General features: G+C 34.0%; 2 protein-coding genes across 11 annotated transcripts in view; both read right to left on the bottom strand.

Moving 5' to 3' along the window:
* Positions 1–1,820: 1,820 nt before the first annotated feature.
* Positions 1,821–7,903, bottom strand: LOC135155332 (uncharacterized). The gene is made up of 3 exons (XM_064104279.1): positions 7,891–7,903; positions 4,405–6,596; positions 1,821–4,277 (listed from the first exon to the last, which is right to left on the bottom strand). The coding sequence occupies exons 1-2, from the start codon at positions 7,901–7,903 to the stop codon at positions 6,154–6,156; spliced, it is 456 nt and encodes a 151-aa protein (XP_063960349.1). The 3' UTR covers positions 1,821–4,277; positions 4,405–6,153.
* The window catches only part of LOC129260935 (uncharacterized), a 32,477-nt gene continuing 18,376 nt past the window's right edge, over positions 1,821–15,921 (bottom strand). For 4 of the 10 annotated variants that reach the window (XM_054898961.2, XM_064100313.1, XM_064100334.1 and 1 more), the window contains 2 exons: positions 15,497–15,547; positions 1,821–6,596 (listed from right to left, as the gene is read on the bottom strand). In XM_054898961.2, the coding sequence (XP_054754936.2) occupies positions 15,534–15,547 (14 nt within the window). In that variant the 3' untranslated portion in view covers positions 1,821–6,596; positions 15,497–15,533. Of the gene's footprint in view, positions 6,597–12,052; positions 12,113–15,496; positions 15,548–15,921 lie in introns of all 10 variants that reach the window. The other 6 variants (XR_008584590.2, XR_010293751.1, XR_010293740.1 and 3 more) reach the window with 3 other exon arrangements.

Raw genomic sequence — 15,921 nt, forward strand, 5'->3', positions numbered from 1 at the left:
TTCATGATTACAAGTTCAGGGTACGACTAATATAAAAACACACTTTTGAGTAGCATTCAACTCCTTGTGGGGCAGTGGTAAAGAGACTATTTATTTTGATGGAAAGGTTTGAGGTTCAAATCAAAGGCGGGTGGTGTTAATTCTTTTTATAAATTAAATATATGGGGTATCAATAGCATTTATCAGTCAGACCGCAGGTCCCTATGCTAATGAGCAAAAAGGCCAGATTCATCCAAATCATCTCGTGGCTGAATCCTCCTCCTTGCAAAATCTCGTGATTCGTGAGATTTTCTTTCTCTAAGAATTTACCTGTTTTTACCTCAAGTTAAATGAAATATTATTGCACCATCAGATAGAGTAAAAGTTACTCTTTCATATTGGTCATTTATTTTGTATACAATATTTTGTTAAATAAGTAAATTTCTGGCCTGAAAATGTGCCTCAAAACTGAATTTTCTTCCTCTGTTTTCTTTTGCAAATTGTGCAAAACTTTTTATTTTGAGCCTCAATGATATTTATATCAACATAAAGCTGAACTTCTGTACTTTCTCACAATGCCACTCTTGATATGCAGCACCTTTTAATCGGGTCAAGATCACACTTTTCCCACCAAGGTACAAGACGAGATTTCTGAAATTTTGTACTTGCATGAAATCCAGAGTTCTGATTGGCTGGATAAGATTCACAGAACAACAGGCGCGGTGTATTTGAGGAGATTACCACATGGGAAGTGTGACCTTCCCACGAACCCAGGCACTGGAACCGTTGGAATTCGCCAGTGTGCGGTCTCTTTGACCAATCAGAGTGCAGTATTCTTGTTTTCAAGCTGCTTTATGTACTTGGCAAATGAAAAGTGTGATCTTGACCCGATTAAACCAATTCTTATTTTGAAACCTATATCATTTCAAAGCATACATATTCAGCTTTATCATGATATAAAAATCATTTGGGCTCAAACAAAAATAAAGTGTGAAAATAGCAGCTTTTGTCAGGTGAAAATATTTATTTTGTAGCATATTTTAGATCAAAATTTTAACCTATATTACAAAATCTTTGAATAAATCCAAACACATGACCTGAAAGAATGATTCTTCTTTTTTACAATGGTACCAAATTCATGAAATTCGATGCACAATTAGAGCAGCAATGACCAAATGAAAAGAGGTGTTTTGGTCCGCATCAAGCTCATTAAATATGCAAAACATCTCAAGTCATGAATATCACTTGGATGAAAGAAGCCACTTTCTTGGGACCTGCAGTCTGACTGTTATTCCGCTGATGACGTATTTGCAAACCTGACAAAGTTGTTCATTAATGAGCCTGCCAAATCTACACAAGTATACTGTCATAGAGAAGAGGGTCGAGGAAAAAAATTAGGATATGGTCCGTGGAGTGTACAATTTATGATCATTAGCACATGGGGCAATTTTGTCTGGAGACATCTGAATACTACGAACAAATGGGAGAGCCTCTTTCAGTTTTGCAAGCATGAAATTCAATATATGCAGGTTTGTTGACTCTGTGACACTGAAATATCCAACATTTTTTTCTTTTCCATTCATACAATGTAATATTCCAAGGCAACAAAGGGGCTGTTCTTAATGTCCTATTGACAGGCCCCACTGTTCCTCCTTATTTTGGGGAAACATTTGGTGCCTTTTTTTATTTTGCCCATTTGTGATGAAATAAAAAATGTGCACTTTAGAAATAATGAAAATATTTGTTAAACGCTCATGTGAAAATATGTACGTAAACACTCAACATACTATTTGACAGACACAAAATTCGACTAAAATGAAAGAAACGTCACACAGTCCAAATAAGTCTACTACTACCTTTAATGGTAAAAAGATGATAGAAAATTCATTGCAATAAATACTGCCCATAAATAATGTGAAGTCATATACTTGTATCCCATAGAAAGTTAAATACAATTTAAAAAACAAAACAAAAAAATTTGACGAGTTTTACAAACTTATGATTCTCTGGACGACACTTTCTTGTACAGCACAATTTGTCCATGTAACTGCAGTTTCTTTGAAACATGAAATGATAAAGATATACACTGGACAAAATTTTATGTGGAGCACAATTTTTATCTGCCATTACTTTCTTTGAAAATGAAATCATAAAGATATACATTTATCTCGTTTTAATATACACAGCAAAAACAATATTGGTCAAATGTCTAATTGCACAATGTGATAATAAGTAAATACATGTACATGTATGTACTTTTTCCCTAGGGATAAAAATGAAAAGGCCTCCCAAATCACACTTCGAAAATACAATAATTGTCTTTTTTTCAATTTTCCTTATTGCATTAAGATTCATTTTGGTCCAGAATACAAAGGTAGTGATACTGCATTTATGATACTTCCATTACTTTAGCAAATATTGATGATAAGCCTTGCAAGATTACAAAACAAAAGGATATAATGCAGCAAATTCCATACTACAAATGAACGTGATTGGAATATATAAATGATATTTCAAGAAACTTTCAAATAGATAAATAAATGTTATTTCAATGTATTAGCACAAAACCTATACCCATGTTTCCATATCATATTTCAAATATATACCCATTTTTTTTATTATTTAAGATGTTTCCTCCATGATACTTTTCTTTGCTTCTAATTTTTCAAATTTCAAACAAATAATAGTAATATTAAAGATGTTTACAGTATTCAGAGAGAACAAATAGATCCAATACCTTTATACTCAATCTAAGGTCACATCAAAAACTTATTTCTAAAAGTGATCTTTTTACATAAATATTAAAACGATGAAAGACATACTCTATTTCTAGTTACCTAAACATGTACATACTGCAAGTAATTGTAAAATCATGCTAAATTTAAATTTTGAGTATCTGTTATATTTATGGTACAATAGTTTAACATGCACAAACATTTGCTCATTAAATGCTACAATGATTCAACATGCATGCTATTGTGAACTACATATTAAATGTTTTTCAACAAATCATTTATTGCTGGTAAATACAAATATGAAGATATTATACAAAGAGTTAAATTATACAGTACATGTGCATGGATATCCACATGTAAATTGTGGATTTTCCTGAATCCAAAATCAGAATTTTACCTGAAAGCTGACACACTTGTAGTAGTACTTGATATGATAACCTTTTTATTAGTTTCACAGAAAAAGGTTATTGAAGTACTTCAGAATCATTTGATAAAATGCTTAAGCTTCAAGTGAAGATATTACGAATATTCATTCATTTTCAAGCTACATTGGTTTCATAGAAAGAGGTTATTGAAGTACTTCAGAATCCTTTGATAAAGTGCTTAAGCTTCAAGTGAAGATATGAATATTCATGACGGCATAAGTGTAGTACTATAGATTCATATAATTACTTTATGAATATTGAATTTAATACTATATCACTGTCTCATCTAATCGTGATGAGGAATCACAGGCACACATATATTCATGACGTAACATTATGACATTATGCAAATTTCCCACTATTATAAACAATGTCCTTATGGACTGGTCAATATTATTCAAACAGATCATTTTTCCGTCAAGAGTTTCTAATTACAATTATTTCAAAAAATATCTCAATTATTCCAAACACCAATTCAATAACGGTTTCTACATGTACCAACCACCACCATGTTCATCAATCTTAGTTAAAATTGAAAGCAAACCAAAATATTTGGTTTTGATGAGTTTAAACATAATCATGAATATTTCTTCCTGCTGTGAAACAATGGACCAGACGACACTCTCAGCTAGATTCAGGTTTTAATACAGTAAGAGGTAAAGAATTGCTCAAGGTTCCAGGCCCAAAATCACCACTTTCACAGGTAACACAACAATTGTTCTGGCAGTTTGAATATATCAGAGGGCAGAGGGTTTGAGTTAGGATTGTAAGAGACTTTTTGTTTCAGAATAATGTTAAGATAAGGATTCAGGTTTATTTAGTTTTGGAGGTTAGATATCATGTTTGGGTTTAACATGCAGATTTTCCATCGGAGCAATTGTCGCCAGAGCAAACGTCATGAAACCCTTTCACAAAGATTTTATTTAGGCATATGTGATTGATCATAGGGCTGATTCTTAAGATTGATTTAATTGATCATTACATGCAATCAATTGTACAAATCAACTTTGCGATCAATCCCTATGCTTTGTGATACAAGCCTCTGAGGCAAAACATTGCTCAAGTACAGTTGAGGCCAAATATTTACATACACCCATGGAATTCAGTGAAATTTGTTCGCTTGCCAGAAGTATAAATACTACCATGACAAATTGGAATCGAATGAAAGAGCGTATTAAGCTCTTTTACATGATTGGGATGCGGTTGGGATTAAAGTATATTTCAGGTGGAAGTTTCTTTGAAGAAAAAAAGTAATATATTTGTGCCAAATGTATTCTATTGTTTTTTATTATATTTTCAAACATCGTTTCATAGAAATGTCAAATCTATGATTTATATTACATTTTCTATCATGGTATGTCACCACTGAACAAAAAAGTGTAATCTGAAATGATTGTGTTGAGAAGTAACTAGCACAGATATGAAATGTTTTTGTCAAGTTTTTATTTTCAATTTCAATTTAACATACCCGTACCTGTAGGCATCATCAAACAAGATAAAACAAGTTGACAGTTTTCTTGCTTTTTATAGAGTAAATTACCTATCTAAAGCATCTTTTTATTTTTATGGTCCATTTTGGACATTTTTGGCATTTTTTTTACTTGAATTTGCAATCCTTAAAACATCTAATTTACAAAAATAGGAAATAGTCTTCTCATTGACAACTTCCCAACAAACAATTCTGGACGGATATATAGATAAGAAGAAGAATAATACATGTGAGGAGAAATAAACCTGACTTTTTCATCTTACAGACTAATGAATAAATGCATAACGTCAATGGGATGATAAGCTCAATGTCTCGTAAAAGGTCAAATTTGTATCAGAGCCGGGAGTCAAGGTTGCCATATCTTTGGTACATACGATGGTAACCTTGTCAACCAACAGGAGCACATCATTGACTCCATTTTGCAAATTGAGACTGGGTTCTGGTGAGCAAACCAATACTCACTAGAACTTGAGATAAGAATCCTATAAACCCCACTGATGTTATGCAGAAAATCCTTCAGCTTCTTGAAAGACAATACATTGACCAACGGATTGTTGTGTCTTCAGGCATTTCTTTCCACATGAAATACAGCCTTCGGCACACCTTGGCTGTCGATCATCATCGTAAGCTCATTGTCGCAAAATCATCGCAGCAAACGTACACCACCCTTGAGGACAACTTGAAAAGCTTGGCAATTGAGGGTGGGGCTGTTTCATTACAATTCCGCCCCGTCTTACAAAGTATATGGAAATCCATCAATGTCATAATTTTTTCTTCAGAAAATATGCACAAAGTCCTTTGTAAACAAAGAGAAGCACACTGAATTTTCAAGAAAAATATGAATATACATCACAACTAGGAAATATTCTAAACAATCATGTATTTTAGATGTTGACGTTGCTGGCTTTCCGTAGTTGTGATTGATTGGATCAATCGTAACTCTTTGTAAGACGGGGTCCTGATCATACAGAATAATCTATGCATTCAATCATAGAAACCAGCTTCGAGATCAATCACTAGGCCTATTAGTGACGGTTCCTGACATCATCAGAAGATATGTCCTCAATACCGTTGTGAGTACTATTTTCAGAGAGATGTCACAAATTGCCCACCAAGTTTTTTCACATTACAAGGATGGAATAGTACAGGAAACAAGGGCGAGCTTTCGGCAAAGGTGTATTTGAGATAGCCTTATGCAGGAGGAACCCAACTACAATATGGCTTTATCGGGACTGCTATTTGGCATCCATCAGCATCCTTTGAAAAAAAAAGTTATCCAAAGATCTAAGCTCACCTCTAGGAATGATGCCATTACATAATAAAGGATATCTTTAAATCTGGGTCTCCATTTTGACAAGAGCCAAATTTTCGGCAATGAAAGCCAGAAATTCACAGTATCTCCTTTATATTACTCTCCAAATCACCCTTTCAGCTAACCTGGACGGTTTAAAAGTTCCAAAGCACAGTTAATAATACTGACCCGAATATTAAAAAAAGGTTAAAGGTTGGAGGGCAATTGATTAACCTACGACCCATGATTATTTTCAGAGAGTGTTGCAAGTGATTTATCGTCCCCCTGGTCATCATCCTTGTCGATGGCATCGACCAGGGCTTGCTTACTGAGCTTACGATGATGCTTCTTCTTCTTCTTATCTTTCTTCCTATCCTTGTCATCCGAATCACTGCCATCGAGGGACATTGTCCTCGGCGTGCTTGATGTCACGAGTGGGGGCAACTCGATAGCATGCCTTGACCCTCTTTGCTGGAGGAGGTAATTGGAGTTGTTCGATGAGAAGTTGTCTAGCTGTTTAGCGGGCTTGACCTCGATGGGGGTCGTGGTACCATTGGTGCTGGACTGGACTTCTGGTTGGACTTGGACTGGGGTATGGGCTCGAGCTTCTCGTCCTTCTTTGAGCTTCTTTTGTCGTCTGAATCTCTTGGTGGTGGTTGCAGTTGTGTTGGTGTCGGCTGAGGGGGTTCAAAGGAATGGATAATGAAAAGAAAAAAAAAAAGCCTGATAATTCATTTTGTCTACATTAATTAGGCCTACCATCAATTCTCTGTGTAAGGAGTTTTTTAGTGGTATCTTGCAAGAATATTATTAATGCAACTGACAGTGCAGAACTCCAGCTCATTATATTTCATATATCTTAAAAAATGACAATTAAAGCAAAACAAAGTCAAATTAAGATTCTTGTGAATTATTGAGAATTGTCAATCTTGATACAAAAAACAAATTGAATTAAAGGTTAAATATGCATGAAATTAAATACTGCATGTCATACATGTAATATGAGGATATATCGGTAACAATCATATGATGCAAGTGACATGAATGTTGACATATAGTAAATGAAATGGATAAAGATGTTAGAATGTTAGGATGTACAGTAATAATGCAGTCTAACCGGTGAAACCCCCGATACCAGACCAACAAAGATATTATTAGGCCCATAACACAAAGGCGGGTTAGCAATGATCGTAGAACCATTTTTTTTTTTACAATTGATTGCATTGACTACAATGTACAATCAATTGTAGAAATCAAACGTATGATTAATTGCTAACCTTGTGTTACGGGACCCTCTTAATAAGATCATTGACATACCATTGGTCGGTTGGGAGTCGGTTTTCGAGTGTTAGGAAGTAGGGCAGGTTACATTGTTAAGAACTTGGAATAAGTGATATAAGAAATGGAAAATACATTTAAATCGTTTTTTTATGTGATTTTTTCAACAATATTATGTCATGCACTTTCCCGTTGAAGGCATTCAACATTATCAAGAGCAGAAAACTTCACTCATGTAGGGCTGTGTCATAAAATCCAGTTATTAATGACAATTTCCAAGCTAGCATTAAAAGCAACTGAAATGGTGGCGTATGACTGGCAAAAAGCAACTTTGTCATTGTATTCCATCTAGCATTTATAATTAATTTTAGACAAATTTTTTAATTCAGCACTGAGGGGACCATTTCATGAAAGTTGTCAGCACTGACAAGTTGTCTTTCTCCGACAGTTACCATAGTAACAGTCAGAGCCAGTGCCTTTCAGCCAATCAAAACCAAGGATTTCACTGAAATTGTCAGCACTGACAATTTAGTCAGTGCTGACAACTTTCATGAAACACCCACCTGGGCTTACATGTATTTAATGTCATAAAGAGAGATAAAACTGTCCAATATTTTTGAAAATTACTTATTAAATTATATAATTCAAATGGAAAGTGTACAGTATTTTTAGTTCTCTGATAACCAGCAATACAGCTTACACACATGTCAACAAAGATATGATATGAAATAGTAGCTGGTATTAGAGGCTGATTCCAGAAAGTAGAGAGATGATGAAGGGAAAAGCAGCATGAAGGGACAAAAGCAGAATGTAGAAAAAAAGGATAAAGATTAAAAAGAAGGAAAGTTCTATCCTGCCAATTTTATAAAAGTAAAGCTTTGCTTCATTTACCCTTTAATCATACATGACTTCTAAATGAAAATGAGAATCTAAAATATTTTAAATAATCATCTATTGCAAAATGGTCAATTGCCAAAATGATAATCAAAGACCTATCCCATTTCATATTTTATTATGGAAATTATAGATCTGGGGCCCATTTCATAAAGAATTACAACTGTTGTAACTTTGCCATTATTGCAACTACCATGGCAACAGGGCTCAGCAGCCAATCAACATCAAGGTTTCCATGGTAGTTGCCATAATGGCAAAGTTACAACAGTTGCAACTATTTATGAAACTGGCCCCTGGGTGGCATTTCACAAAGAGTTGAGAGTGACATGCTTAAACCCCAATGCGCACATGTACATGTAATTTAACGCATAATAGATTGATCACTCCGCGGTAGAGTGCATCCCAGTCTTGCGCATGATCTGGGCAATATACAGCATGCAACTGAAATTTTAGTGAAATCTTTGTGAAACCCCCCTGCATTCCTACATGTAGCATTTACAGCACTGTGCAAAACGTAGCACGGTTTATTTTCAATATCTCTAATGTGAAAATGATATTTCATAGGTCAAAAAAAGATTGAATCATGGAGGACATATTCCCTCAAACGAAGATTTATATGGCCCTGCCAATTAAGGGAGGCTGTTGAATAGATGGAATCCCATCAAAAACTATTCCAAGAGAAAGAAAATAAGGCATGTGAATACAAGATTTTGTTTGCAGATTGGTGGGCATAAGGTCTCTGCCTGACCGCAGACAAAAAATAAGAAATATTCTACAGAAATAGAGGGCTGTTTGAACTCTAGCTCCTTGGTACAGCAAATGAAAGACATTGGTACACATTAACAATGGTCTTGTTTTTAATAACAAAAATTATAACATTACAAAGTATATTAGTGTAACTATGCTCAATCATGTTTGTAGACATCTCCATGTGCTTTCAAAAGATTTTGGCTAGTATTACTAATGAGCCTGCAGAGATTTAGCACATCTGATAATCTTATCATTCCTGCATTTCAAATAAGGTATTCCCACCAGAAATGTAAAGGTAAAAGACAGTACAATGAAATAACCCTCCTTTATTGGTTCTATTGTGATTGCTGAGTTACATTTATTGGTAGCAGAATTTCATACAATTATTACAGAAACTACATTTTGAATGCTTGCATTTTTGCTAAAAAAAGAATAGTAGAGCAAAGCTGTGTATATGAATATAGTAACGTTCCAATTAAGTCCATCTCTTTTTTTTTCTTTTGTCCAAGTCCATGTTTTAGCTACAATAAATCAAATATGAGACACTGTTGTTTAAACATTTACCAATCTTGTGTGTAGTTTATATCCTGAAATTCAACATTGAAATGCCCGAAAAAATCTGATTGAATTCCTCATTGGAATAACCAAAAATTGTTTTATTCCTTTTTCTTTAATTTACTTGAACTGAAATATAGACTTGAGTCATTCAATATTCATATTCTCAATTGATAATGTTAGAACTGCTGCACTGTACATGTATGTGCTATAATGGGGTTCTAACATATGTTGTAATTTCAGTGCAAAGTCAAGAAGGGGGGGGGGGGCAGTGGATAGTAGGAAGGGGAACATAGTATATCAATGTATGAGACCCCTCTGAAATTATCTATATCTTTTTTTGGAGGAAAATTATGTGAGATTCCGCCATCAGCCATGGTTGTGATTATTGTACATGAAACAAAACTTTAACCCATCGCCTATTTTAACGGGTGATCCCCGTTCACAGCCTTTGGGAATCATCGAATTCAGTGGTAAATGGGTTAACGTCTTGCAAAAAAGGTTAGTAGTTTTTCATATAATAGTAGGTTTATAATTGGTATCCCCATGTCATATAAAATGGAGTTTCTATGGTATTGCCGATTAAACTATATTATGTACACATGAAATAGAAAGTTGGGACATGGGCTTTGTTACTGTTATGTCTGACAGCTACATGTACATGTAGATAGATCCTTGTCATTTGATTGGTTGTTTGATGTCGATCATTCAGCCCATTTTACAATAACGTCATTATACGTGCAATTTTTGATCCATACGATTTTGTCCATTGCACGCTTGCCGAGACAACCTGCACCGGCGCTCAACGGAAAAACACTTGTGTTTGCAGTGCACATGTTGTAAATGCGACAATCAACAGACAGCATTCACACTGCATGCACTTTTGCATTGAAATTTATAAGTTTCAAATGACAAGGATTTTTTTTTTCAGGTGTCAAATAAAACAAATAATGAATGTTCTGTTCATTCGTGCAATGGACAGAACACTTAATTCTGTGAAAGACGAAATGAATGATCCATTCAACGAGGCGTAGCCAAGTTGAATGGATCTTTCACCTCATGAAGTAATCTGTCCATTGCACTCAGAATCATTTATTATTTGTAAGGAGTAATAGAAAGATTGAAACAGAACAAAAATTTAATTCAGATCAGTACAACAGAAATTATTTTCTCTACAGATTGTGGGGCTGCATGGCCAAGGTTTCTTAAATTATTTTTATAGCAATTTGTTGGAGAAAGGGGGGTGACATCAGTTTATATTTGCTTTAGTGATTTTTTTTTTAATTACAGCCAAAGTTTGATGAATGCTGAATGCTCTATAATCTAAATGCAATTTATGTGTGCCAATTAGAATGCATTTATTACTACACCAAACCACCCACATATATGATGCATATTACTGTGAATATAAGTAAGAACTGGTCACTTTGAAATAGTAATAATGATGACAATTATTTTTCTGATATCATTTATCTAACCTTTTTCATGACTCTTTAAATTTAAGAACCTCAAGGAAAAAATAATAATCACCATTACACTATTGGTGACCGGCCCTTAAATTAAATGTACATGTACCCAACTATACTGTACTAATGATATACTGCATGTCAATAAGTGCATTTCAGAGAAGAAAATATACCCATCTGTGGCAGATTTTTATTCAAATATAACTCGAATCGAAATGACATTTTCTTTTGAATACAATCAAACAATTGCAGACACACTTTTATTTTCAATATGACTCATGTCTGACCTATGTAACATAGATCTCTTTATTTTGGGGGTGGAAACAAATGAATTATGAATATAGATAGATTTACTTCCAGGGGTATTAAAAAATGAAATCTATAGGAGTACTTTATATTCATTATTTCAACGATGATAGATTAATATGTTTTTTTTTAAATCTTGTCAAAAATACTTCTACCAAGCTTCAGCTATAAATGTAATACATGCTAAATATTCTGTTGTGTATTTCATGTGTAATCTGCTATGATGGAATGCAAATTCCAGTAATTTGCAATACTAATCTGCAATTGAAGAATACCTAAGATGCTTGTTAACTACTTTCATCCTGCTATGTCACTTCACCTACATGTAGGAATGTACATCTATCCTGTAGTTAGTTATATCATACTTATATCTTTGAGTACATCCTATAAGTGTTTATCGCTTTATGCTACGCATCTTCTTGGCCTACTGAAAGTGATTAAAATTTGTACTCTAAATAAACTTTACATCACATACATGTAACAACCTTAGATTTAATAATTTAAAATAACTTTATGCCTCAAGATATCTCTCGATCACGTCCTACTTTTTGTTTGAAAAGAAAATGTATTAAACTCAAGACGTATTTATTTTCTTGTCTGGTAATAATATTGGACAATTGTAAGCATAGCGCATGCTGCATGGAGCAGTTTCAATTGATTATGCGATATGTAAATGTCAGCATCTTTTTATTTATTTTTTCATTAGACCTTCCTCAAGTTTTCATCTTCAGAATTTACACATCTGCCTGAAGCTGGGTATATATTTTTTTTCCTTCAAAGATATGCACTGTCGACATGTAAGTAAATTTGTGTATTATCCCAAATAGATGTTATACAGTACATGTAGAATATAAAACTTTTGACTTGCATGAGGATCAACTGACCTGGTCATAAAATCCTATATTAAGATGTCAACGCAACATTGACACCTGTAACATCTTCACCTGACAAGGAACACAAAAACAAAATCTCACACATGAAACTGTTCTATTGAGATAAAACCATAAGCAAAGAAATTGATATAGCAAACAAACAACAACAACAAAATAAAGAAAATAACATATTGAGAAAATAACTTTACAACTGATGGAATGGTCAAAATGAAACTGCAGTTTCACCAAATATGGACCAAAATGTCATAAAATTATAAACACTACAATTTGGAAGTTAAATTCAAGAAAATAAAGAATTACATGTACAGGTAATAATCAGAAATACCAAATTATAAAGGAAATTTACTTTCAAAACTTTTTATAACTCTTTCTTTCATTCTAATTTGAAACCAAGGCTTTCCCAGATATACACCAAAAGGAGAGTAGAGCAAGTGACGAAAAAAAAAAAATGAAAATGAAAAATATATATTAAACATTTTAAACTATCTTTCAATACAATACCGGTATAAATGTAATTGTTCAAGCATGTGACATTTTTTTTAAATATTACTATGGGAAGCAAAGTCTTACTCCTTGAAAAGATAAATGTGGGTTTTGGGGTTCTATGCTGAGAAAAAAAGGCTAACAAGCTAGACAAAATGTGTAAATGAATCATGTACAGTTGTTAAAATAATGAAAATGTGACACCATATTGCTGAAAATAATACAGTGAAAAGGCACTGCAGAAACTTAATAGGTGAGAGAGGGGCTATGTGTACACCACAAGCCAAGTGCTGTCAGAATTCATGGTAGAGTTAGTGTATTTTAGACCATGGAGATTTGTCATGAAAAAAAAAAAATTATTATGAAGTTGTTTGACAAATTTCAACGAAACTGACAATTGAATTCATTCATTGCCAATTCATAATTTGTTGTGTAGAAATGCCACTTTTTCATAAGATATCCCCCCCCCCCCGGGAACTGCTTTAAAAATGGTGTAGAACTTTGAAGAATAAAATTTTGAAATGGGAACAAACATGATTTTGCTTTCAAATGATTCACCTTCACAAAAATGCTCCTCTCTAAGATAGGTGTTATTCTAATTCTCTCCAGATTACTGTTTTCTCTTTCTTTTAAACTGAAAAATATTCTACGCTGTTGATAATAAATATTAATTTGTTAGTAAGAAAATGTACACTAAAAATGTAATGAGGTCTGCTTTTCCTTTAAAATATACATAGAAAATAAATTCCAATATCTGCACCCCATGTCAGCAACATTATTGACCTTCTCGGGGAGAATAAAAGAACCTAATTTCCAAGAAGGAAATGTATGAATGAATGCATGCACTGAAGCTAAAATCTTACAAAAAGTATAAATATAATACCTAAAAAAAAACAAGAAACATCAGCATGCATCTAAATACATAATTTGAGAAAATAAGTGGAAAATATGTACATTCAAAAAAACATATTCTAATGCAAATTAACAGGTCCTCCATCTCATACATGGAACACTCATTTCATGATAACTTGATTAACCTTCCACAAAAATAAACCTCCAGCAACCACCTATGGTGGGCGGAGACGCGGAGTCATAAAAATGAAACCATGTATGCATGTACACTGCTGAACCTCTATACTCCAATCGCCAATAATAGAGCATAAATTTCCCTCATTTCTTGATGTATAATATAGCTTTAATATAATGGCAACCTTCCTTCCCTTTTTCATTAAGCCAACATAGGTCTTAGACAATAATATAAATAAATGTATTATAAAACATTGGGTGATTTCAAGTTCAGTGTTGACCTTTAGGTGTTCGGTCAATTTTTACAGGATTATAACACCAAACATAAAATGAAGATGGTCCCGAAAAGTCACTCACTGGTTGTTGAGATGTCAATATTGTGATCTGGATCAGTTTTACAAACTCTGAATAAGTTTTGGAGCAACAATCCAAATTTCAACACTAACACCAAGGCCAACACCGTACTTGAAATCACCCAATGTATTAGGATACCAACAATTAAAACCAAATGCATGCAAAGTCTAGAGTAATTGTTGCAAGAGAGAATGATGTCATCGCACCCATTATGAAACCTCTTGAATTTTTATCTCTGTACATGACTACATGCTACAATAATTTCATTCATCCTGACCAGGTTCAACATACAGTACAGTATTAATAACAGAAAAGGGGTACACAATCACCAAAAAAAATCATAGAGCGAGCTGCAAACAAATTTATACTAAATCAACTTATCCATAATAGGATGTAATTACTTCATCTAAAGCTTAGTTTTTGATAGTTGGACTGAGTTCTATGAATGATTGCATTGAGTATTGTGTATGATCAATCTTAGAAACCAATTTTTTTCCTATGGGGGTCCTGCCCCTGGGGGGGAGGGGGGCACTTCCATTGACGAGTGGATACCATGCACGACCATGGGGTCTTAAAAAGCACCCTGAACAAGTATTTTCCATATTCTGAAAATGCACCCCTTAACAAGTATTGGCGTGTGAAACCCTACCCTTAAAAAGTATTGGAAACAAAACGATAACCTTGGCAAGTATTCCCTGAAATGACATAAACAAGTCGGCGATATTTTAATTGTTATATGTCACAGACGTCGGTTTTACATTTACCTACATTATTGGGTTTTGTACGGCCCCACCTCCCACACCTCATGCAGGTCGGACTCTAAGCCCGTATAGTGTTGACTGTTAAGGCAAAAAGTACATCCTTTATTTTTTAGTCTTTTTACCCTCACAAATTTGACCCTAAACACGTAGCTTCCAGCGAAATAGATACCTTTTTTCATTATTTTAGTGTTTTTTACACCCTTATTACGTATTACCTACGTAACGTGCCCTATCTTGAAAAGAAATCCTTTTTACGTGTTTTTTTGGTCGCGCATGGTATCCACTCGTCAATGTAAGTGCCCCCCCCCCCCGGGGGTCCTGTTAAATACTGTACATATACATCACATTTCAGTATCTTTTGTGTTTATCTGACTCTTCAAGAGACATTTCTAGTGTTCACTCACAATTATTATCCACTCCTGAAATTGATAGTGGGTTGACCCCCCCCCCCCAAGAAAAAGAATAAATAGCATACAAATATTGTAGCATTAAAAAAATCAAAGATGCTCATGAACGATAATACTCCCAACATACTAACTAATCAATGCACAAGCCAAAATAAATTATAGCATGCTAAAGCTTGTTTTAACGCATAACCTGAACCAAAGATTGAAAGAAATGTTAGTATGTACAGCAAATGCATTTTTTGAAACGAGTGATATTTTTTTCGTAAAAACAGGAATACAACAAGCAAGGAAATCATAAACACGAATGAAACAGAAACAAGCAAGAGGTCCTGGCATCAAGCAAAAGGAAGAACAGAAATTATTTTTAGAAAAACAAAAACACAAGGTGCGACGAATCTCTATACCTTTGTATGTGAGAACGGTGTCGAAGTATTGCCTATTTTATGCCTTCACCTCTGCCGATTTGTTACAAGTGAAATAAAGAAGTGAGGTGAAAGTGAAAAAAAGAAAGAAAACAATTAGTACAACCACTCGGGGAGTGAATGATAAGAATTTAAGAAAATGGGGAGGGGATATTAGAATATTTTAAGGTCAAAGACATATAAATGTAGGACTTTGGACTGAGAACAATGGAGCGTTATCTCTACATAATGATACAGATATGTTCCTGTGTAAAGGATTAATACAGGAGGATTATTCCCAATTGTCCCCTGAATAATCAATTGAATACAACATTCCATTTATCAATTAACTTAATTACATGGAGTCATTTGTAACATCTACTTTTAGAGCTTAGAGCTACATGTAATTGAATGAGATTGAGCCCTTG

This window comes from Lytechinus pictus, chromosome 1, assembly GCF_037042905.1.
Source record: "Lytechinus pictus isolate F3 Inbred chromosome 1, Lp3.0, whole genome shotgun sequence".
Lineage (NCBI taxonomy): Eukaryota > Metazoa > Echinodermata > Echinoidea > Temnopleuroida > Toxopneustidae > Lytechinus > Lytechinus pictus.